Genomic DNA, 26,293 nt, shown 5'->3' on the forward strand with positions numbered 1-26,293 from the left:
GCTATGAACCATTTCCTCACTTTCATATCCACTACTCTCCAATAGAATTTATCTTTTTCTGACTGTTCTTTTCTCGTTTTTTTTTCTTAGCTTCTAGTCTTTTTGTTTTCTCATCCTCTCTTTCCTCTTTATTCATTTCTCTTTTTATCCATACCTGTTTATATTGATCACTGCTAGTTTTTCCTGTTTTTGTTAAGATATTCTCTGCTGTCGTTTGCGACCTGAAATTTAACCTTAATTGGTCTGGTCTTATCTGTATTGTATTTCCCTATTCTATATATTTCTTCAATTTATTTCCCTGTTTTTTGTTCATCCTCTTGAACTAGTTCTAATTACTTGTTTACCTATTCTTTCTCCTCTTTTACTCTTGTGATCCTATTTGGATTACGCTCGTCTTCTATCCCTAATATAATTATACATTTCTTTTTGTCCGCTAAGTCTCTTACTATATTCTCCTTCTCTCTCATCACTTTAATAACTGTGTCCTTAGTTTGTTCTTTCATCTGTTGTTTCACTATATCTCTAAATACAATTTTGTTGTTCTCTTGGACTTTTCTCCAAACACTTACCTCTTTTGCTGTGGACTCTTTATTCTCTTTATTATTCCTCTTTAATTCCTCATTCGCATCCTTTTAATTCTCATAAATGTGTTTTTAGTTATTTTATCTCTAGTTAGGTTTTGATTCTCCTTTAGTTCTTCCAGTTTATCAACTCTTTGGGTAACTAGTGTTAATTGGTTAAACCTAACCTCTCATGCTTCCTTTTTTAGTTTCTCCTCTAGATTTACTAGTCGGAGGAGGTTGTCATCTCTTCCCTCATTAAATCCATAAAAGCAGTTATCTTCTCTCTCCATTGAACTGCTATTATCTATATTTCTGCTTTCGACACCTCTGCTCCCTCGTCTGTGTGCTCTGCACAACTTTTGTTGACACCCCTTCTGACGTCTGGGGCCCGTTCGTCCCCTTCCTCATTTCCTTCCATTTTCCTCAGTAATCCCCCCTTTTCTCCTTTTTCTTCACCTTCCCACTACACGAGCTTTCCCCTTCCCTACTAATACAACAAAGGTACTCCCTCGTTGTTGAGATCGACGAAACTTTATTTTTTTCCTGGAGTTCCAAACTTCGCTGTCACTTCGATCGATGTGTGTGTGTGTGTGTGTGTGTGTGTGTGTGTGTGTGTGTGTGTGTGTGTGTGTGTGTGTGTGTGTGTGTGTGTGTGTGTGTTTGTGTGTGTATTTACCTAGTTGTATTTTGCGGGAAGGGGAGCTACGCTCGTGTGTCCCGCCTTTGTATCTCCCAGTGTCTAGTTTGGTCTTGTGTGTATGTGTGTGTGTATGTGTACGTGTTGATGTATGTGTGCGTGTGTGACATCTGGTGGGTGCAACCCTATTACTCAGCTAGGAGAACACCAACGTACGCACGCACACGGCCAGACATCCCTACAAAGTTACAGCTTCGAGGGTCAGTACCTACCCTGACCTAAGTGTGTAAACATGGCTTCGTCGATTACATCCCGTGTCATTCTCCGCGCTGTCGCCGTCATTTGCTTCGTCGTCGTCGTTCTCAAACCACCCGTTGTCCTAGCTCTAAAAGAACATAACGATACAGAAATAGATCTACCCTCCCCTGTGGCTTACCGTAGCGGTTCCGACCATCCTGAGGTAGATGATGAAACGGATGATCAATTCAATGGTCACATCTTTGTGATCGAACACATTTTCGGTCGTGGTGACCAACAGCCTGAGGCTCGCTGGAGACGCAACTATTACATCATGTCCTTCGATTCGATACGACTGCGGATGGAACAAGAAGAACGATATCTTAACTTGGGAAACGATATAAATAATATAAAAATGGTGCTTAACCATGATCAAGGAACTTTAACACAAGGGGACGAGATGGAAGGAATACAACATCAGGAAGAGAAGGGTGTAGACAATGAAGAGAATGTCAATATTACAGAAACGACACCGAGTAGTTTCTTTGACCCATCAACCACCCTGAGCCTCCTACCCGATGTCACGGCAGTGACCCTTCCTGTAGAAGCATTGGCAAGGAAACCCTCAGACTTGAGAAAATTACTTGAAGGAGGGGAGGAACAAGAAGATGAGGAGGAGGAGGAGGAGGAGGAGTCTCCGAGAACCTCGAGAGACTCCGTTGATGGAGAGGAACCTGTAGGTGGTGAGGAACCTGGAAGTGCTGGTGACGAAGTCGAGACCACAATACTACCGACGGTGGCCCCTCTGGCGACCCACACCCTTGAGCAAGAACCAAAAGAGGAGGAGGAGGGGGAGGAGGAAGAAGAGGAGGAGGAGGAGGAGGAGCAGGGGCCACCGTATGCAGAAGAACTGTCACCACGAACCACAACCACAACCACAGAAACTACACTTTTGGACAACGACACCACATCATCATCTGACGGCGACAAGGCTGAGGAGCTAGTGACCCTGCCGAATGCCGGATTGCCCAACGCCTCCTGGCCGAGGAAGAACCGCAGGAGAGAGGAGTTCGTCCTGGAGGAGGTGACAACGACGGAAGGAAACAGCGTTAGGCTTGTGTGTCGAGTCAAGGGAGCTTTCAGACCAGTGGTACGTTGGATTCTATAGGGCTTCAGTAAATCGTGTGTGGTGTATGTATGTATGTGTGTTCATGTACATATATATATATATATATATATATATATATATATATATATATATATATGTGTGCGTGTGTCTGTGTGTGTGTGTGTGTGTGTGTGTGTGTGTGCGTGCGCGCGCGCGCGTGTGTGTGTAATTGTAATCGAGAAAGTGGTCTAGATCGGGTAAGACAGCGAGTCTTCAGGACTCGTATTGAACTGGCATGGGTGATTTTTTTATTCATTCATTTACTTATCCATTTGTTTATTTTTACTACATATTTCCCCTCCTTCTTCAAGGCCGCCTTGGGTCGAAATAGTGTCTTTATCAGACTCCATTTAGTCCTCCAACCCCCACCCCCACCCCATCAACTGAATAAAATCATCTGACAGCAGCCATAACAGTGTAAAATGCGTTCCTGGAATGTAGAAAAAAAGAAAGAGGAAAAGAGAACCTACCCACTCTCTTTTTATTCCAGTGACCTCCTCTCTTTTCCATCCCTTAGTCTCCTTTCTCCCCTTCCTCTCTTTATCCTGTCTTTCCTTCCCTTCCTCCCTCTCTCCGTTCACCTCGCTGACCCTCTTGATCTTTCCTCCTCCTAGTCACCCCACACGCCGGTTATCCCCTCCTTCCGCTCTCCCACACCCTCTCAGTCGTCGAGCAAGCCATACAAGAACCTTGCTCTTCCTTTTAGTCTACTGTTTTGTAATGATGATGATGAGTGAGGAGAGGGAGCATAACGTGTGTTAACTATAACATGATTTAAGTATAACAAGGTTATCTATATGACAAGGTTATCTATATAATATGTGTCAACTTTATAAAGGGATAATCATAATAAATCCTGCTGAGAGAAAGCAATTGCCGAAAAGCTTAAGTATATGCTGCATGGCACGTTAGAATGTCAGGAAACATGAAAGAGGATATACTTTATTAATCCGAAGAAACAATCATAAACTTTGGTCAGATTGGTGCAACGGGCACAACTTTTAATTTATTGGAGCCTTATATGAAAATCACATTTTACGACATTGAAACCTTATTATAACATACTGTAGATCCAAGAAATTTGATAGGATTCATCTTTTGAATTAACTTTATAAGGTACCATAGTATGCTTATGATCAAAGCAAATCAAGAAATGTGCATGACAACGTTACAGCCAAAAAGACCTAGACAAAGTCTTAACCCATTCAACTCCGATGACAAGATGTCTTGTCATTTGGTCAAATAAAACAAAAAATCATAAAACACCAAAATGTTTGATCAAACACCAGAAAAATATGACGTCAATCCTCGCTTCGCTCGCAGCGAAGCGAGGACTGACGTCATATTTTTCTGGTGTTTGATCAAACATTTTGGTGTTTTATGATTTTTTGTTTTATTTGACCAAATGACAAGACATCTTGTCATCGGAGTTGAATGGGTTAAAGATCAAAGGAACTAACAACTAACACAGGTTAACTAACACCTGGGTTAACGGTTAACTATAATTCGAGTTAATTGTATTACATATTAACTATAACACAGGTTGACTACAACTAGGTTTAACTATAACACAGATTGACTATAACCTGTGTTAGTTATATAATACAGGTTAACTATAACTCGGGTTAACTGTAATACAGATTAACTATAACACAGGTGAACTGTAAAACACGTTGACTATAACCTGGGTTAACTGTAATACAGGTTAACTATAACACAGGTTATCTATATTATATCCCCTGCATGTTATTGTGCAGTATAATTTGCGCAGTAGCATACAGCCGATACTGTAGGGACAATATAGGGTGGCCCTACGGACCAGAGCCACACGTCATTTTGTCTATGCTAGAGGAAATCTCTACTCAGAGAAAAATGCTACTACTCTATTCTACTGCGACTGTCCCTCCATTATGCTGCCTCTCCCACCTGTGATAGGGAAAAAAAGAATATTACTACCGAGTCTTCCCAACCAGGTCGTAAAGGCGGCTTAAACGGGACGGAGTGATGGGACTAGTCATCCTGATCTCTGTTCTAAAGGGTACATCCCTAGGCATCAGAGGGTCTGGGAGTTTTCCAACAAGAATCCTAAAATTTGGGTCTCTTAATGTGCGTGGGTGTGGTACAGATGAAAGTAAAAGGGAAGAGATAGGCAGTATGTTTGTGAGAAGATGTATGTGTTGGCATAAGTGAACTAAGTTGAAAGGGATGGGTGATTTTGAGTTTGGGAGTGTAATGAGGATAGTGTCGGGAGTAAAGAGAGGACGAGGGAGGGAAAGGTTGGCTCTACTAGTGAGGAGATAAATATAAGCGTGTGGTGGATTAGGTTTCTTCAAGGTTAATGCGGAGGAAGGTGAAACTGGGATATGAGATGTGGGTTTTTGTATACGCATATGGGCCTGGTAGTGAGAAGAGTGTAAAGAAAAGAGGGTTTTTTGATGGATTTATATGAGTGCTTAGAGAGTTTTGGGATGAATGTCAGTGTAGTGGTTTTGGGAAATCTTAATGCTAGGGTAGGGGATGAAATAATAGACGGAGTGGTTGGGAAGTATGGAGTGCCAGGTAAATATCATAATGGAGAGTCAGTGGTGATGTATTTAGAATAAGTTGATGATAGCTGACACAGTGTTTACGAAAAAAGACAAACAACTACACATGGGAGAGGGTGGTGGATGGATGGGTGGTTGATAAGGCATTAATGGACTATGTATGGAAAAGAATAGGAAGAATTCTGGATGTCCACGTATTTAGAAGAGAGTGGGGGAAATCAGATAATTATTTGGTGGGAAATATGTTGACAGTGGAGGATAGGTGGAGAAAGAGGAGAAGGGCAGAAGGTAGAGAGGTGCTTAGAGTTAATTAGATGAGAAGGGAAAGGGGCATGGATACCAGAAGCTGAGAGAGATATGGGAGGTGGTGAAGGATAGAGTAGAGGTAGAAGTGGAGGAGGAATGGCGTGTTTCAAGGAGGGAATGACAAGGTGTGCAAAGATAGTATGTGGAAAAAAAGAGGATGGGAGAGAATAGGAAGGATAGAATGAGTAGTGGAGACGGAGGTAAATACCTTTGAGGATTAAAATGGGTCATGTGAAAAATGGATATTTGAGAATGGATGCAAAGAGGAGACTATATGAAAGGGTGATTGTGCCTACGGCACTGTATGGACCAGAGACCTGGAATTTACCCTCTTTGATACAATGATACCTACGTAGGCGTCATGAGCAGCGAGTGGGTATATGAGGATGCCAGTGTCGGCGTTTTGATTACATTTATTTTGTAGTTGTAACTGAGTGAACCCCATATCCTGTGAACTGGCCTGAACATATTTTCTGTGGTTATTAACATTCAGAGTGAAAGAGAACGAGTAATACAGCTGTAACTTTATATTTTATAATTTGAGTATTGTGATGCATCATCGTACATCAGCCAGCTAATCCTGCCAGGGAGAATTTGACTCATATTGAAGAGGCTAAGAGAACCAGGGAGGAAAAGTTTAAATGTGTTTGTGATATGAAGTGCCTAAGAAGTATGGTAGGGATTATAAGTTTGGATAGAGTGAGAAACGAAGAGGTAAGGAGGAGAGCGGGGGTGGAAAAGTAGATGACATATAGGGCTGATGAAAGAGCATTGGGATGGTTTGGACACATGGAAAGAATGAGTGAATAAAGATTAGTAAAAGAGGTGTGGAAGGCAGAAGTGGGGTGTGGGGAGTGAACTTGAGGGGACGAACGAAGACGAGGGGGATGGGTGTGGTGAAGGGGGTGTTGAGCAAAAGGGGAATGTCTGTTGAGCAAGAGAGAAGGCAGGTGATAAGGGTGAGTAGAGAATGGCTGTGTACAGATGATACTGTGATGCAAGGATGGGAGGGGGTGGGGTATGGGGAGGGTAGGGAGTAGTTATGTATGAATGATATTTTGATAGTCCGAAGGGATTTCTGTGTGAGGGAGGCTCGCCGATTAAGTGAAGAGGCCTTGCTGTAGATGTGCTGTGTTTTGCTGCATTACTCCTTATTCAAGGCAGTGGGCGGGATACAGGGATGACCTATCATCCCTGAGGAGCTAAGATGAGAGGGAGGAAAAGGTGGAGGATGGGAGTGGAATAGGCGGGAATGAAATGGGTACTTCCCTTTTGACATGGTTGCATCCCTTGTAATAGGAAAAAAATGGTATATAGATAAATAGATCTATATCTTGGGTGTAAGGGTTTTCTGTGACAAGTAAATTTGTCTAGTGCCAGCCAGGACAAAATTCTTCAGTGTGCAAATGTTTTAAGAGGAATTGATTTGGCTAATTTGTAAGTGAATAACCCAGGATAGAGGAGAATGCTTGTCTAAACTGAATGAAGTTCTCTGATGTAGTGTTCAATGCAGGACCACTAGAGTATCCCCTGGGGGATGACACAGCCTCTGTATTTACCTAGTTGTATTTTACGGGAAGGGGGAGCTGCGCTCGTAGTGTCCCGCCTTTGTATCTCGCAGTGTCTAGTTTTCTCTTAAACTCATGAATGGTTTTTTGTGCACACTATTTTTAGGTCCAGTTTGTTCCAAGTGTCCACCATTCTATGTTGAAAACTGCCTCACCACAGAGGCTTATACTTGTTTGGTTAAATGCAAGAAGTCATAATAAACCTTAGTCATTAGCGTAGGGGGTCAATCCAAACTTTGCTAAAGAGGACCTTGGTGTTCATTCTCTCTTTTTTTTTTTTTTTTTAATCATTGTAATGATAATTATTATAATTATGGAGCTGAAGAGTTCACATATTAAATTTATAGAACTTGCCAATGATAATTTGTTAACAGCTTGAATAAAAGATCTTTACCAAATTTGGACCTACTAAGAGGTGGTGTTCATGAGCAACAGGTTGGGGTCCATGCCAGTGTGTGTGAAATTGTTTTACAATGTGTTAATTCTATCACTTTTAGTTAAGGAAAAATCATCATTATCACCACTCCTATTATTATAGTCACCACCATTGTTAGCGTAACCCATTATTTCATTTCTCACTGACATCTGAAACTATTACCATTGTGGAGTCTGTCAAGGACTACCAGAGCAGGGAGGAAATTGATCCCAATTTGATTTTCTTTTTCCTCTTAATGCCCCTCCTCCCACAAGGAGAATGATTTATTGTTGAAAACAACTCACCATTCCACTCCTATGATGTGGGAAATGAGAAACCCTTAAAGGACAAGCCCTGTCAGTTGTGGCATGCTACTGAGTTTCTTAGGCCGAGTTTTGGGTCGCTTCCCCACATGGCCGGGGCTGTCAGGAAATTGTTGAAAATGATAAAAATAATAATAATGAAGGTCAATGGACGTGATAGTAGGTGTTGGGGTATAGTAATCATGAAAATATCATTATATTAATACAAATTAATTATGTGCAGTTTATTTTTATCAGCATATTTGAAAGTGGCAAAAAGACAAAATAAAAAGTATTAAAGAAGATGCTTATAGAGGGCCTCTCCAGAAATGAAAACTACTCTCAACCCTTGATTTAGAGGACCTCGAATTTGCGGACTTTCGATTTAGCGGACAAAAAAAGTGTCCGGTAGTAACAGCGAAATTCCGGACGAAGTCCGTAGAATAAAAATTTGTCCGATAGGTGTCCGGTAGTAAGTCAAATGCCGGACAAAATCTGTAAAATGAAAGTTTGTCTGATAGGTGTCCGGTAGTAACGGTCAAATAGTACCGGACAAAGTCCGTAAAATGAAAATTTGTCCGATAGGTGTCCGGTAGTAACGTATGTGCACGCCGAAACCTAACGGCGTGGTTCAATTTCTTCTTTATGTGTAATGTACATCATTATACATATGTACTGTAGCTTTTTATTACGTGTCTAATACGTATGTGCACGCCGAAGCCTAACGGATAATTTTCTACGTAACGAACTTATATCCGGTATCCAGTATTGGTAACGGATGGACCCGATTTTCAGATAAGGGGACTTTCGCAAATAACGGACAAGGGTCTGCACGCATTTGTCCGTTAAATCGAGGGTTAAGCGTACTGTATTTCCATTTTTTCTAAGTGTCTTGGAAAATTATTCTGCATTTTTCATGATCAAGGTCAGGCTTTGAGTAGTCTTAGGCCTCTAGCAAGAAGTTTCAAGCCGTTTATAAGAAATATCTTTGGCTGCATTTCTCAACAGTTGGCAAACCAAACACTTTACAGACTATACAAATGGAATGTACCAAAACCACTCTAAAAGGACGCCTACACACAGAAACTAAAAGCTTCCCTACAGAATATCAAGTGAAAAGGAAAGGTCCACCGTTTTTATGCTTAAGTCCTTAACATCATTCATTCATCTCATTATATCACACATGCACTTCCAGCTAAACATAAAAACCAGCAGCACCTTACTACATATATAACTTATCACTAGCAACACACAACACCTCTGGATAAAAAGACATTCACACTGAGCTTACTAAACAGGCTCTTCAAGATAGACCACTAAACTCAACACTCCACCAACATTCTAGACATCAATCCACAGAAAATTTCCTCCCATGGGAAGTAAGAATTGCACTGGCATGCTTGCATTCAGGACACCATCTGTCATTAAAACAATACCGACACAGAATAGGCATGGACAGAGATTCAAACTGCCCTAGATGCAAGCACCACACAAAACACACTGAGCACTTCATCCTACAATACCCCACACAATCCTTAGACAACAATATAATTTCTTTCCTGAGTGATTTAGTGTCCTATCCAGTGAGCATAGCTGGTTACCTGGGAGCAGTGGGTCTCCTGCAAGACACACCTGGGGAAACAGATTGATTGATCACTTAGGCTTGTAATTATCTTGGTTGCTGCTCTTTTTTTATGTGTGTATTTACCTAGTTGTTTACCAAGTTGTATCTTATGGGAAGGGGAGCTATGCTTGTGGTGTCCCGTTATCAGGTTTTTGAGAAATTTCATTGTATCCTTATATAGGTTGTGGATTGCCACTCTTCTGCTTGTCAACAATTTACAAATTATTCCTGTAGTCTTCTTCATACATTTTTTATTTCCCTGGTGGCAAATTATTAACATTTCTAGGTCTTTATCCTTCTCTATTTTTGTAATGGTTTTATTTTCAATATCATAATTTTGTGAAGTCCTTTCCTTACTTTTACCCATTTTTAATATGTATTCTTTACATAACCACTTCAGCACAATGACACCTATGTAGGTGTTATGTGGCTTGAGTGGATACATGAGGATGCTGGCATCAGTGTCTTCCTTATATATATATATTTTTGTAGTTGTACATGAGTTACCACCAGATTCTATAAAATGGTTTGGTCATCTTTTCAGTATTTATCATTACTTAGAGTAAAAGAGAATGAGTAATACAGCAGTGACTTTATATTTTATATTGCGAGTAGTGTGATGCATCATACATATGGCAGCTGATGCTGCACAGAAGAATTTGACTCGTACTAAAGTGGATAAAGACAGAGGGAAATGGAAGGAAGGGTAGTGAGTGGTGGGATGATGAAGCCAAGGTTGTACAAGAGAAGAAATAAGCATTCACAGGTTGGTTGCAAAACATGACAAGAGAATCATGTGAGAGGTACAAAGAAAAGAGAAGTAAAGCATTAGACAAAAGAGGCAAAAAGCAAAGCAGATGTGAAATGGGGTAAGAGTGACAGAAAATTTTGAAAGTAATAAAAAGATGTTTTGGAAGGAAATTAAGAGAGGAAGAGAAGACAAATCAAGTAGAGAAGAAAAGGTAAAAGGTGCAGATGGAAAGATGATAATGGAAAAGACGGTGGTAAGAAGAAGATGGGCAGAGTATTTTAGGGAGCTGCTAAATGTGAAGGGGGATTGGGAGGGAAAGGTAGTTGCAGTGAGAAGCGCTAAGAAAATGACAGTGATAAATGAGGAAAATGGAGGAGAAATAATAAAAGGTGAGGTGAAAGCAGTTATTAAAATGATGAGAGCAGGTGAGGCACCTGGGTTAGATGGGTGTCATGCGGAGTGTCTAAAAAAGGGAGATACAGTGATGGTAGACTGGCTGGAGAGGTTGTTTAATGTTTGTCTAAAAGAGGTTAGAGTGCTGGAAGACTGGAGGACTGCCTGTATAGTTCTGCTTTACAAAGGAAAAGGGAACAAGGGTGAGTGTAGTATTTTCAGAGGGATCAGTTTGTTGAGTGTAGTTGGGAAGGCTTATGTGAGGGTTTTGATTGAGAGGATTATGAGAGGAACAGAGGGAGTAACTGGTGAAGAACAGTTTGGGTTTAGGAAAGGTAGGGGTTGTGTGGATTAGCTTTTTGTGGTAAGACTGATATATGAGAGAGCTTTAGGAAAAAGTAAGGATGTTTTTTGGGCCTTTATACATACATATACCAATGGCTTTTTCCCCCTTACAAGTGAGGTAGCCAAGTTCAAAGGCATACATCCATTCCTACCCATTTCATCCCCACATACTTCACTCCCATTCACAACCCCTCTTTTCTTGGCTGCTCCTGGATGACCTTAATGGATTTGGAAAAGGGTTATGAGAGGGTAGACAGGAAGGCACTGTGGGAAGTATTGCAGATATACAAGATAGGTGGAAAGCTGTCAAGAGAAGAGTTTTTATGAGAGTAGTAGAGCCTGTGTTAGAATTAAAAATGGAGAGAGAGAGTGGTTTGAGGTAAAGGTGGGACTTTGCCAGGGATGTGTCATGTCACCATGACTGTTCATTTTATACATGGATGGGGTGGTGCAAGAGATAAATGCAAGGTATTGGGCCAGGGGTTGGAGACAGTTAAAGAAAATGGAGAAAAATGGGAGATAAGCCAATTGTTGTTTGCTGACGACACTCGGCTTGTAACAGGATCAGAGGAGGGATTATAGAAGATAGTGATGGAGTTTGGGAAAGTGTGGGAAAGAAGGAAGTTTAAGATAAATGTGGGTAAAAGTAAGGTGATGAGATGTACAATGGGAAAGGATGGCGGCAAGTTGGAAGTAGTGTTAAGGGAGAAAGACTGGAGGAAGTGGATAGCTTTAGATACTTGGGGGTGAATGTGGTGGGAAAAGGAGTGGAGGTGGAATGTAGATTGAGGGAAGCAAGTAAATGTCTTGGGGGATTAAAAAGTGTAATGAGAAATAGACATTTGGGAATGAATGCTAAGGGAAGATTGTATGAACAGGTGATTGTGCCGACAGCATTGTATGGGGCAGAAACATGGAACATAAGAAAGAATTTAAATGTGTTCAAGATGAAATGTCTGAGAAGTATGGTAAGGGTTACTAGGCTGGATAGAGTGAGAAATGAGGTGAGGAAGAGAGTGATGGTGGAAAAGATGTTGGGAGATAAGGTTGATGAGAGTATTGGGATGGTTTGGACACATGGAGAGAATGAGTAAAGAAAGATTAGTAAAAGAAGTGTGGAAGGCAGAGGTGGATGGAGTGAACATGAGGAGGTGACCAAGGATGAGATGGATGGATGGGGTAAAAGGGGCATTGGGAAAGAGGGGGATGTCTGTTGAGGAAGGAAGGGAGAAGACAGAAGATAGGAGTGAGTGGAGAATGGTCGTATATGGATGATGCTATGATGCATGGAAGTGGGTGGGGGATGGGGCTTCTCTTTTTCTGTATGAGAGGATGGAGAGGGGGGTCACCGATTAAATGAAGCGGGCTACCTGTGGATGTGCTGTGGCTTGCTATATTGCTTCTGACTCAGGGCAGTGGGTGAGATGCAGGGGTTACCTATCATCCAGAAGCCAAGAAAAGAGGGAGGGAAGGGTGGTGAATAGGAGTGGAGTATGTGGGGATGAAATGGATGGGGGTGGATTTATGCCTTTGATTTTGGGTACCTCCCTTGTAGGGGAGAAAAAAACTCTTGGTATATTCTTTACTGTGAGCAAATAGATTATTATAACCATTCTATACATTATATCATTTGTAGATAAAGAATATAACTGATGCCAACATTAAGCCCTGTAGAACACAACTGTTTGGACTTCCACCATGCAATTTGGTTTCAGATGTTGCCATGCTATTTTGTTCCAGATGTTACCAGGTGATTTTGTTATGTGTGCTGTTGGATGACTGTTCCAGATGTTGCCAGGCAATCCAGTTTTGGGTACCACTGGACGATTCTGCTCTGGCTGCCACCAAGTTCTTTTTACCACCAGCAGATTCTGTTTCATGTGCCCCAAGACAATTTTGTTTTGGGTGCTGTTCCTTCCTGTCTCAGCTGCCTGGCCTCTTTGTCTCCTCATAACATTCCTAGTAGGCCAGCCTCCTGTCTGTTCATATTTTTCCTGCCTGACATGTCCATCCAATGCCTACATATTTTTGGTTGTTATTGTAACAGTGTAGTCTTGTTTATGAAAATAACTTTTATAACAGGAGAATTAATGTATACAGAAATACATCAAGTACTTAGGAACAAAAGATACATCTTCATAGTTTTAATCATGGGTCTGCTTTAGAAGTCCATAATGTTGCATTCAAGCTCCACAATTTGATGAGAATCCAATGTTTTATCTATCTGCAAACATTGTGATGGCAGTTCAATAAGATGGGGAGGTGGGGCAAATACACACACTCCCACAATAATCTGCTGGTGTCATTATTGCACTTAAGATATTTTATTCTAGTTAATGACAATTTTACTTAAAGAGAACTGGACATGCATGACTGACTTTGTGATTGATCAATTACACCTATTAGTAACACTACCATCAATTGAATAGCTGATTCCATCTATGAAATACTATAAAATCACTAATAAAATTGTTAGCAGATATAACCACAAGGTCTTCAACAAAGTTTGGAATCCAAGTGAAATCTGTAAGACTTTTTCTTCTGATGGTTCCTCAGCTCAGATGGGACATTCAACGCAAATTTACCTTTATTTATTTGTCAATTTATGTATTCATTTATGCTTCTTCAAATCTATGGAAACAGCTGGTTACTTTTTCCAGGCAATTCTGTGACCACAAATTATAATTGAAATCCTCCATGATCATCTTTAATTCCTTTAAACTGGTTATTCTGTTTGTCTTGTTTAATTGACTGTTTGGGTATTTGAATACAGCTTTATTTCCTGCAGTCAACCTTGTTATGTGCCAAAAGGTCTCCTGTTGGCATAGATCTGCCATTTCAACTCAAAGCAAATTTTGGTGCAAGAATGATCCTGACCTTTGACCTCTTTCTAAACCTTTCAGATTGAGTGGAAACGGGGTGCAAACCTCACCTTTCCTGATGGTGAGGTACGTGTGGGTGGAGACGAAGTCCACTTGTCCTATGCCCGCCCAGAGGACCAAGGCACCTATATGTGCACCGCACGGCGACCCCATGGGGCTGCTCGCACAAGGGGGATCCTTCTCCGCGTACAATGTAAGTGTATATTTTGCATTTGTATCATAAACATATCATAACATAAGAATGAAGGAAATTGCAAGAGACCATAAGGCCTACACTAGGCAGTTACATGCCCATTACCACCTATCATCTTCATTCAGTTACCTAACCTTCTCTTAAAACAACCAAGTTTCAGGACTCACTACATGGTTACTTAGTTTATTCCATTTGTTAACCATTCTGTTGGTAAGCCAGTTCTTGCCCATTTCCTTAAATTTAAATTTATCTAATTTAAATCCATTACTAAGAGTCCTGCCCATGTCTGCATCACCCTTGTTAAAGCCCTTAACACTCTTTGAATATCTCTATTAGACCCCCCCACACTCTGTCTTTCCATAGAGTGCAAATTAAGGTGCCTAAGCCTGTCTTCATAAGGAAAATTTCTGAGCCCATGTATCATTTTGGTCAGTCTCCTCTGTATTGATTCTACACTCACACACATACCCACACAAAAATATACAAAATAAGTGAATACTCACTCAAAGAAGTAAAACTAGTAGGAGACTGGAAAAATGCCAATATAGTGCCAATACATAAAGGGGAAAATAAGGAAGACCCAACAAATTTTAGACCGGTGTCCCTAAGGAGTACAATAGTTAAAATTAGTGAGACAATCATTAAAGATAGATGGACAAAATATCTGGAGGAGAATAATATACTGAACCCAAGGCAATTTGGATTCAGACAGGGAAGATCATGTACCACTAATTTGATTTGTTTCTATTCAAGATTGATAGATATATTGCAAGAAAGGGATGGCTGGGCAGACTGTGCCTTCTTGGACCTACAAAGGCATTTGATAAAGTACCACATGGAAAATTGCTATATAATCTGGAAACAATAGAAGGCATACATGGAAAACTATTGAATTGGATGGAGTACTTCCTACATAGAAGAAAAATGAGAGTAGTGCTCAGAGACAAATATTCAAAATGGGAAGAAATGAGTAGTTGCATCCCACAGGGGTCAGTACTAGCTTCAATAATGTTTGCTATATATGTAAATGACATGGACGAAGGTATTGAAAGTTACATAAACTGCTTTGCAGATGATGCAGAGTTATTAAAGAGAATAAACTCCGAAATAGACTGTGACTCATTACAGAGTGATCTGAAAAGTCTCAGAGTGGAGCACAAGATGGGAGGTAGAATTCAACATCAAGAAGTGCAGTATAATTGAATTTGGAAAAAAGCAATAAGAGAATATCAGTACAGTATAAAAATGATGGAAAAGAAGTAAAGAAAGTAAATTCTGAAAGGGTCCTAGGAGTAATCATCACCAAAGACATGTCGCCAGATAAACATATAAATAAAAGTCAGAGAAACATACAATTTGTTGAGATCAATAAAGGTGGCCTTTAAATACCTGGATAAGGAAATGATTAAGAAAATATTACAAACACTGATAAGGCCAAAACTGGAATACGCAGCGCTGATATGGTCACCCAGTACAAAAAAGAATACAAGAAAATTAGAAAGAATACAAAGAGCAACAACAAAGATGGCCCCAACATTTTCAAATCTGACATATGAACAAAGACTGGCTGAACTGGAATTGTCAACCCTGGAACAAAGAAGAGAATGAGGGGACCTACTAACCATATACAGAATTATGAAAGGAAAAGAACGCCTTTATAGAAAGGACTTATTAAAGTGGGACAGGAAAAACAAGAGGACATGCAATGAAACTCAAAAAGGATAACTACAGAAGAGACCTGAAAAAGAACAGCTTCCCACACAGAGTGATAGATATATGGAACAAATTGGATGAAAAAATAGTGTGCAAACACAATACAAGAATCTAAGAACAAACTTGATCTTGTGAGATACAAAAATGGGTCACCACGAGCATAGATCCCTTTCCCATATAATACAACTAGGTAAATACACCCACTCACACAGTAAAGAGCCAGAGCATGGTTTGATTTAGGCACTTACTTTACAAGGGAAGAAGGCCATGGGCAAATATATACCATTTCACTATTTCATATATTCAGTTATCCATTTATCATTTGTTAATTTGTGTGTTTCTTACTGTAGTTATTTGTTTTGCAGATGCTCCCCGTGTTCGTGTGTGGGCACGTGATACTGTCTCAGGTGATGGTGGTGTTGAAATGGGTTGCCTGGTGGAAGGCTGGCCCATGCCCTCGGTTGCTTGGTATGCCAATTCCTCCCGCCTTCACATCCAAGAGTCCACTACGTGAGTACATCAATGTCCTAAGTATTGATTACCCTCCAGGGGCAATAACAAGTAATTTCTCGCTTCACAAAGAAAACTATTGATATGCCATAAGGAGTGACAGAATGAACTTCTTTTTTTCAGGACCATGACTTTTTTTTCTGCAAAGTGAACTGACTTGTTCTTAAGTAGACCTTGATCAACCCCGTTTAGGCTGTATTTTGGAGAAAATTTGTGCCTAGGTATATTGGCCATGTCCTTTTTCAATCTGTCATGCTTAGAATCTAATGTGCTTTGCTATAAGCTACTGTCCCTTGTTAGAATATGACATGCTGTGATGAGTTGACTTCTTCGTCTTTTCACTTTTTAGGAACAATTAACATTTATATAAAAAAAATTGTATCCTGTGAGAGTGCATACTTTGTTGGAGGGTGTAGGTTTTGGATAATATGCAAATAATGTGGTGCAGGTGGTATTTCATGAGTGATAACCAATGCATCTATCTTTGGAGAAGTGTGTGATATTTAGTTGTGAATGGTACTGAAAACCATACTAATGACATGCTCATATATATATATGCAACATTTTCTTACTGCATCTTATAACTGAAGACTACTGTAGTAGAATCATTGAAGAAATGGGTGGGACAATTGTATAGTACTGAGATTAACCCATTCAACTCCGATGACAAGATGTCTTGTCATTTGGTCAAATAAAACAAAAAATCATAAAACACCAAAATGTTTGATCAAACACCAGAAAAATATGACGTCAGTCCTCGCTTCGCTCGCAGCGAAGCGAGGACTGACGTCATATTTTTCTGGTGTTTGATCAAACATTTTGGTGTTTTATGATTTTTTGTTTTATTTGACCAAATGACAAGACATCTTGTCATCGGAGTTGAATGGGTTAACCTGAGCCTTGTACACCTGAGTGAATGACACAGTTCATTGCTCCATTCAGGCTCTGTAACTTCCTTAACTCATGTTTCATTATCCTTTTCCAGAGACGAACAACCCTTTGACATTGACGAGTGGAAAATGTCAGACCGTTTTCGTCGTTCAGTCCTGACGCTGAACAATGTGACATCAGCCAACTTTGCCACGTACCACTGCCGTGCTCACAACTCCCAAGGGGTTGCCCGGGGACACATAGTCCTTCATGATGGTTCAGGTGGGTGACTACTTTTTCAAAGTCAAAATTTATAGTAATTATTCCAACTCCTTCCTCCACACTAGTCATGTTGGCACAGGCAGATATACTTGACACCTTTGCTATGATCAATATCCCCTTGAACCAAATAAAATCACAAGCTGTTAACTAAAATACAATTGTCAAATACCAATATGCCTAAAATATTTGGCACTGACAAAATGAGCACCTTGTGATGTTTCTCTTTCAGAATGATTTATAACTAGTTATTATATTAGCTGCTAGCTGATGCCAAATGATTTCATTCAGCTGAAGAATGTTTGTCGCATATGAGAGTACAAAAGATAGAAGTGAATAAAGGGAGCTTGGGAATGGATGAAAGTATTACAAGGGCAAAACAGATGTTCTTGTTTGCTCCATAAGTTATTTCGAGTGGATGAGGGGGAAGGGGGCACATGAAGCAGTGGGGGTAATTCAGCTCCAGCTGTCTGGCCCTGCTGTGGAAGTGTTGTGGCTTGGTTAGTTACCTGTGACTCAAGAGTTGGGGTGGGGATGGCACCTCATCCATGAGGTGTGGAGATATACATACATTTACCAAAGGCTTTTTCCCCCTATCAAGGGATGTAGCCAAAAAACAAAAGCATAAAAGCCACTCCCACCCATTCCATCCCCTTATACTCCACTCCCATCCACCCCTCTCTCTCTCTCATCTCAGTTCCTCCCAGATGATAATTCACCCCTGCATCCTGCCCACTGCCCTGGGTCAGAAGCAGTGTCACACGATATAGGACATCCACAGCAAGGCAACTTTATTAAATCAGCGATCCCCCCTCTCTGTCCTCTCATGCTGGGAGGGGTATTAATTATATTTTAATATGTATGAAATGTGTGTATTTACCTAGTTGTATTTTACAGGAAGGGGAGCTATGCTCATGGTGTCCCGTCTTCATGACTCGTTTTATCTAGACGTTTTAAATTCGTGTGGGGAAAGCTGTTCTTTTTTGGGTCTCTTTTATAATTGTCTTTTTTTTTTTTCCATGTACTCTTGTATCTCTACTATCCCATTTTATTAGCTCCTCTCTATTGATAACTTCTATGCCTTTCATGATTCTATAAATAGTTGTCAAGTCTCCTCTCTCTCTTCTTTGCTCTAATGTCTATAGCTCAAGTTTTGCCAGTCTCTTCTCATATGATAGTTCTGAGAGCATTGATGCCAATTTCATAATTGCTCTTTGTATTCTTTCAAGTTTTGTTATACATTTTTTTGTACTTGGTGACCACTTCATTGCTGCATACTCCAATCTTGGTCTTATTAAAGTAATTAGTATTTTCTTCACCATTTCCTCATTCAGTATGTAAATGCCACTTTGTTCTTATTAAATTATAAGATTCTCCAAAAAATTTGTTTATATGTTTCTCAGGGGACATATTATTCATAATAATGACCCCCAGGTCCTTCTCATTTTCCACTTTTGTAATTTCTTCCTCTCCCAATTTATATGATCCTACTATATTCTTTTTTTTGCTTTTTCCAAATTCCATTATACTACACTTCTTAATATTGAATTCCATCTCCCACTTCCTACTCCATTCCCATACTGCAGCGACTCACAATCTTCTATAGTGTTCACTTTTTTCAACAGTTTTGCATTGTCCGCAAAGAAGCTCATATAACTTTCAATTCCTTTATCCATATCATTAATATATATAACAAGCATTATTGGGACCAAAACTGTTCCTTGTGGAACTCCACTAATCACTTCATCCCAATCAGAATGTCTCTTATCACCACACTCATTTTTCTTTCATGTAAGAAGTCTTCCATCCACTTCAGCAGTTTGCCCTGTAGTCCTCCTGCAGTTTCTAATTTCTTCAACAATTTCTTGTGTGGCACCTTATCAAAAGCTTTTTTCAGGTCTAGAAATGCACAATCAGCCCGTCCATCTCTTTCTTGTATTACATCTATTAGTCTTAATTAGAAACACATCAAGTTTGTGACACATGATCTTCCTTGTCTAAATCCAAATTACCTTGGATTTGGTACATTTTTTCCAAATGCCTTACCCATCTAATTTTGATCATTCTTTCACAAATTTTAGCAACTGTACTTGTGAGAGAGACCGGTCTATAGATATATAAGTAGGGTCTTCCTTGTTTTCCCCTTAATATATTGGTACTATATTTGCTCTTTTCCAATCTTCTGGAACTTTTCCTTCTTTCAATGAACTGCTTATTAGACTATGTATTTTGTCTGTTAATTCATTCCTGCATTCTCTCAAAATCCAGTTTGCCATTTCATCTGGTCCATGCAATTTTCTAACACTGAAATTACTCAAGCGATTCATTATTTCTTTCCTTGTTACTTCTATCTCTTTCATAGGGGGGACTTTCTCCTCCCATGCGACATCTCTAAATTGTATGTTCTCCCTCATAAACACGGATTTAAAATGCTTGTTCATAATTTCTGCCATTTCTATTTCCTCTGTGTATTCAACTCCTCCAACTTATACATGGATGGGGTAGTGCAAGAGGTAAATGCAAGGGTGGTGGGTCAGGGATTGGAGATGGTTAAAGAAAATGGAAAAAGTGGAAGGTGACCCAGCTGTTGTTTGCAGATGACACTGTGCTTGTAGCAGGATCAGAGGAGGGATTGAGGAAGTTAGTGACAGAGTTTGGAAGAGTGTGTGAAAGAAGAAAGCTGGAGATAAATGTGGGTAAAAGGTGATGAGATGTACAAGGGGTGAAAGTGGCAGTAGACTGGAAGTGAGCATTAAGGGAGAGCGACTGGAGGAAGTGGATAGTTTTAGATACTTGGGTGCAAATGTGGCAGGAAAGGGAGGAGTGGAGTTGGAGGTAGAATGTAGATTGAGAGAAGCAAGTAAATGCCTTGGTGGATTAAAAAGTGTAATGAGAAATAGACATTTGGGAATGGAGGCTAAGAGGAGATTGTATGAAGGAGTGATTGTTCCAACACCACTGTATGGGACAGAAACATGGAACATAGGAGAGGGAGAGAGGAGTTTGAATGTGTTTAAGATGAGGTGTCTGAGAAGTATGATGGGGGTTACCAGCCTAGGCTGGATATAGTGAGAAATAAGGAGGTGAGGAAGAGAACAGGGGTGGTAAGGGAGTTGGGAGATAGGGTGGATGAAAGAGTATTGGGATGGTTTGGACACATGGAAAGAATGAGTGAAGAAAGACTAGTAAACAAGGTATGGAAGGCAGATGTGGAGGGAGTGAACATGAAGGGGGCGTCCTAGGATGAGATGGATGGATGGGGTGAAAGGGGCTTTGGGGAAGAGGGGAATGTCTGTTGAGGAAGAATGGGAGAGGACAGAAGATAGGGGTGAATGGAAAATGGTTGTATATGGATGATGTTGTGATGCATGAGGTGGAATGGGTGGGGGGATGGGGGATGAGGTAGTATGTGTGAGAAAAATTTGACGCAGCCCAAAGGGATTTCTCCCCGTCTTCTCCTTTTCTGCATGAGGGGACGGAGAGGGGGGATCACCGATTTAATGAAGCAGCCTTGCTGTGGATGTGCTGTGTCTTGCGACACTGCTTCTGACCCAAGGCAGTGGACAAAATACAGGAATGACCCGTCATCCAGGAGGTGCCAAGATAAGAGGGAGGGTAGAGAGTGTAGGGGAGTGGAGTGTATTGGGGATGGAATGGATGGGAATGATTTTTGTACCTTTGATTTTTGGCTACCTCCCTTGTAAGGGGGAAAAAGCCCTTGGTATGTGTATGTATGTATTAAGAATTTTCATCTTCGACAGTCTACAGAGCTCAAGTGAGATGGTGACAGTTCAGAAGCTCAATAGTGTGTGTACTGTTTCTTTGTGGGTATTGTCTTTTCTGCATACCTCCCACAATAATTTTTCTCATAAACACCGGACAGACAGTTAAGGCTGCATACATCACTAATCCAGCAGCAATAGGTAGTTTTGTCCAGCCCTGGAGGGTAGCAGACATTGTGACATGTGATTGGATACATCAAAGGACAGGCCAGGGTACCTTGTTTCGGTGTGGAGTGGTCCCCTCTTTCAAACAACTGTTGTCTGTGGTCAGCCCAATGCAGCCTGTCCTTTGATGGTTCAATCTTTTTCTGTGAACTATGTATAGTAACATGTCACAATTTCCACCACTATCTTGGATCAGGTAAAGCAACCCACCTTGTTGGTGGTTCCAAGTTGGGTGATGATGTAGCAGCCTTTCTGGCCCCTTTTCCTTGGGTCCTTCAACAAGAAAGATTTTGGACCCGTTCCATTGTTGGACACATCCAGTCTCATCTATGCTACTGTGGGACAAGTAAACTATAAGGGTCACCCATGATGAACTGGTGCCAACATTTTGTACAAAGACCCAAAACAAAGGGGAACAAAGGCAGTAGAGGCTGCATAGGTGATCACCCAATCCAACACCAGCAGCAAGATGGACAGTTTTACCTGGGCCAGGACATTAGCAGAAACTGTGGTATGTGACTGGACTAGCAGATAACTGAAATTGGACAATCAGAATACAGACCATATCAGGATAGCCATATGCCACATTATGATAGGATACACTGGCCTACATTCTGATGGTCCAATCTGGTTCAATTGCACATCAAAATCTTATTGAAAGTTCAAATGACTTGTAATCAAACATTGATCTGTTGGCTGTGTTACATTAGTGTGAAACTGTTTTTGCTACCAGTTTATTAGTAGTGAGGGAGCAGTTGCTGGTTCAGCTCTCCTTATGTAAATTTTTTTGGAAGAAATGCAAACCTAAGAGAATGAACATTGGTCCAGTGTAAAGTGTCAGCCCCTCAAGGATGCACACCTTGGTGGAGTGGGTGTTGACTGTTCCTGGAGCTCTGATTATATCTTACAGAACCACCACATGCAGGTTCCTGTCACCGGTCACAGGGATTATCAAAAGTCATCAGTGACAAATATAAATTTTGAACCATTCTGTTTACAGGTTACCTCAACATGTCTCGAATCTTAGCAAGTTTGAAGATAGGGAAAATTGATGAGGTTGAGTGGCAGAACTCCCGCCTGGCTGCATTCCTCCTCAGCATGGTTCCTCCCCTCTACATTGCCCTGTACATCATTGCCTACCTAAGTTGTTACAAGACCTCCATCTCAGGAAGCAGCAGTCATGGTCGATTTGGAACAACAGGAGTGACAGACTGAGCAGCTTTCTTTTTCCTCAGTCACCGAAAAATAACTCATCATCCATTTCATTACCATTTGCACATTTCATTCCTCTTGTGTGCCTGTAATCTATGTTCATATGCCAACGTTCAGTGTAAAGCAATAAGTAATCCCAACACATATGATGCCTTCCTAAACAAGCCTAATATTTCTGGTATAAGCCTGAACTTCTAATAATCTAGAGATGACTACCTGTAGCACTGGGCTGAACCCCCATAGCAAAGCAACCAGCAGGATTAAAAAATTGTGGAACAATACTAAAGTTAAATGTAGGACATGTTTAAGGTGGTCAGATTGTCAGTTTGCATACTAAAAAGATGAAAACTAAATTTAAACAAGTGCAGTTTGAATAAAAGGCTTCAGGGATGTGGATAATACCCATAGGAAAATTTGCTCTATATAGATTAAAAATAAATTCATGCATGTGCTTGGGAAAAAAAGATATATTGTAAAAACTTTTAGAAATTTTCTAGTGACTGAACATGCATTGTCCCAGCAAACATAAATTCTGTGATGTATTAGGTTTTGTGCTTTGCATAATCACGTAGGCCATTCTACACCTAATGGTGACTACCACTTACCCTGGCTTGAGTTTGACCTCACAAAGTATATCATTAAGATGGGTATGAAAATTATCTACATGAAACTGGGGCAACTAATCTAGACTTCCAGCATGGGGTATGGGATGTACCTTCAATAACAATAATCCAATGGGAACCCAGGTTGGCTTCCTAGGGACCATGGGTCTCCTAAGATCAATCAATCCAATACCCCTGGTCTCTTGCAGAAGACCTGTGGCCTTCAGGTAATTAGCAACAGCTTCTAGGCAGGCCCACAAGTCCTGTAAGAAAGAACCAGGCCATGGGGATTGAAGAAATGGAAGCACTGATCAAAATGTAACCACTGCCAGCTCTCCTTTTACAATCAATACAATAATGGATTCTTTCCCCTTATAAGGAAGTCAAAGGCACGCATCCACTCCCACCCACAACTCGTGTTTCCCAATACCCCTTTTACCACCATCCATTCATTGCATCCTTGGTTCCTCCTCATGTTCACTCCCTCCACCTCTGCCTTCCACACTCCTTTTACTAATCTTTCTTTAGTCATTCTTCCCATATCTTCAAACCATCCTAATACTCTTCCATGAACCTTATCTCCCAATCCCAACCCCCTTTTCACCTCTGCTCTCCTCCTCACCACCTCATTTCTCACTCTATCCAGCCTAGTAACCCCTCAAACACATTTAATCTCCTCCTCTCTTATGTTCCATATTTCTGCCCCATACAGTGCTATCGGCACAATCACTTCTTCATACAATCTCCTCTTAGCATCCATTCCCAAATGTCTATTTCTCATTACACTTTAAATCCCCAAGGCATTTACTTGCTTCTCTCAATCTACATTCTACCACTACCTCCACTCATCCCTTTTCCACCACATTTGCATCCAAGTATCTAAAGCTGTCCACTTCCTCCAGTCTGTCTCCTTTAATACTTCCAGTTTGCTGCCATCCTCTCACCCTTGTACATCCCATCACCTTACTTTTACCCACATTTATCCTAAACTTCTTTCACATACCTTCCCAAACTCCATCACTAACTTCCATAATCCCTCCTCTGATCCTGCTACAAGCACAATGTCGTCGGCAAACAACTGGCTTATTTCCCATTTTTCTTCATTTTCTACAACCATCTCCAATCCTTGGCCCATTACCCTTCCATTTACCTCTCACACCACCCCATCCATGTATAAATTGAACAGCCATGGTGACATGACATCCCTGGCGAAGTTCCACCTTTACCTCAAACCACTCGCTCTTCATTTCTAATTCTAATACAGGCTCTATTACTCTCGTAAAAACTCTTGATTGCTCTTAATAGTTTCCTTCCTATCCAACATATCTACAATACCTCCCAGTCTACCCTGTTATAAGCCTTTTCAAAATCCATTAAGGTAAAAAAAACAAAAGAAAAACATACCTTTTCCTAAAGCCTTTCTCACACACTTGCCTTACCTGTCGTAAACCCACACTGTTCCTCTCCTAATCCTCAATCAAAACCCTCCCATAAGCCTTTCCAACTACACTTGGCAAACTAATCCCTCTGAAACTACTACACTCATGCTTGTCCCCTTTTCCCTTGTAAAGCAGAACTATACAGGCATTCCTCCAGTCTTCTGGCACTCTACCCTCTTTTAGACAAACATTAATCAACCTCACCAGCTATTTCACCATCACTGTACCTCCCTTTTTTTGTCACTCCAGACGACATCCATCTAACCAAAGTGCCTTACCTGCTTCCATCATTTTAATAACTTTCACCTCCTCTTTTATTTCTCATTCATCACGGTCATTTTCTTAGTGCCACTGCAATTGCCTTTCCCTCCCTATCCTCCTTCACATTTAGCAAATCCCTAAAATAATTTGCCCACCTTCCTCTTATCATCTCTCCATCTGCACCTTTTACCTTTTCTACTTGATTTGCATCCCCTTTTATTTCCTTCCAAAACCTCTATTATTTAAAAAAAAAAATTATACTTTTACCCCATTTCACACTTGCTCTCCTTTATTTTATGCTTTACTTCTCTTTTCTTTGTACTTCCCATATGATTCATCCTATTTTGCAACCCATCTGTGAATGCTCATTTTTATTCTACAACCTTTTTTGCTTCATCATCCCACTACTCACTACCTTTCCTTGCATCTCCTCCTTGTTCTACACACCATGCAACTCCCTCCTTAAAATATCCCCACTCCTAGTTTTACTCTATCCTTCACTCTTCTCTCAGCTTCTTGTACTCTTTTCCTTCTCATTTAAGCAGTTTACTCTAAGCACCTCCCTACCTTTTCTTTTTTTTTCCACTCAACTTTTCTTCCAAATCATCCAATATTCTCCAAGAACATGAACATCCAAAATTCTTCCTACCCTTCTCCTGGTTACCACACACAACCCTCTCCCTTTCTAAACACTTGTTAGCTATCAACTTGCTTCTCGCTTTCTAGACATCTTCACCATCAGCTCTCCAATACAATTTTTTCCTGGCACTCCACACTTCCTAACCACGCCATCTTTTGGTTCATCTCCTACCCTAGCATTGAGATCTCCCAAAACCACTACATTGACATTCCTCCCTATACTCTCTGTGCACTCATTTAAAAAAAAAAAAAAAAAAAAAAAATCCTCTACTCTTCTCACTACCAGGCCAATACCTACAAAGGCCCACATCTCCCTTCCCAATCAAAAGAATTATAATGTGGATAAAAATTAGTTGATGTTGACAAGATATCATGGCTCTGGTATGGAGTGCTTGCTTGTTGGTGGTTACTCCACTGTGAGGGATTATGATATTGATGTACTTTGTGTTCTTGTATATGACCATGTTACTATGAAATACACTGAAGAAATATGTTAGACATGATTTACAGTAGTGTGAAGGAGTAACTGGCAACCTTGAACTATGTCAAAAAAGTAGCAAGATCATACTGAACTGTTCATTAGAATTGATCAAAGTGGATAGCACTGATGTAGAGGGACAAAACTGAAAAGAAATACAAAGCACAGGCAAGGGGAATATAACAGGTGCAGATTAAAAGAAAACATTTATACAATATTATACATTAAGTGAAGGAGTTCAAGTACTACCAATTATTTTTAAAAATAAGTTAATTTCCCAATTTCTATGAATAATGTAGTATACATAATGTATATAAGAAATATATATTATCTAATGAAAATAAAAAATATTTATTACTATTTTTTTTCTTTTACACATTGAACATAGTGTACCTGGTTTAGTGTTGACAACT

At 40.3% G+C, this 26,293-nt stretch overlaps 1 protein-coding gene across 1 annotated transcript; it reads left to right on the plus strand.

The window, feature by feature from the left end:
* The first annotated feature begins 1,440 nt into the window (after positions 1 to 1,440).
* On the plus strand, positions 1,441 to 26,238 carry LOC143025437 (uncharacterized). Its single transcript, XM_076185102.1, has 5 exons — positions 1,441 to 2,587; positions 13,759 to 13,930; positions 16,009 to 16,153; positions 17,139 to 17,305; positions 22,250 to 26,238. The coding sequence occupies exons 1-5, from the start codon at positions 1,493 to 1,495 to the stop codon at positions 22,462 to 22,464; spliced, it is 1,794 nt and encodes a 597-aa protein (XP_076041217.1). The 5' UTR covers positions 1,441 to 1,492; the 3' UTR covers positions 22,465 to 26,238.
* The last annotated feature ends 55 nt before the right edge of the window (positions 26,239 to 26,293 follow it).

The sequence above is a fragment of the Oratosquilla oratoria genome, chromosome 5 (genome assembly GCF_046742065.1).
Source record: "Oratosquilla oratoria isolate Oo_2021 chromosome 5, ASM4674206v1, whole genome shotgun sequence".
Classification (NCBI taxonomy): Eukaryota; Metazoa; Arthropoda; class Malacostraca; order Stomatopoda; family Squillidae; genus Oratosquilla; species Oratosquilla oratoria.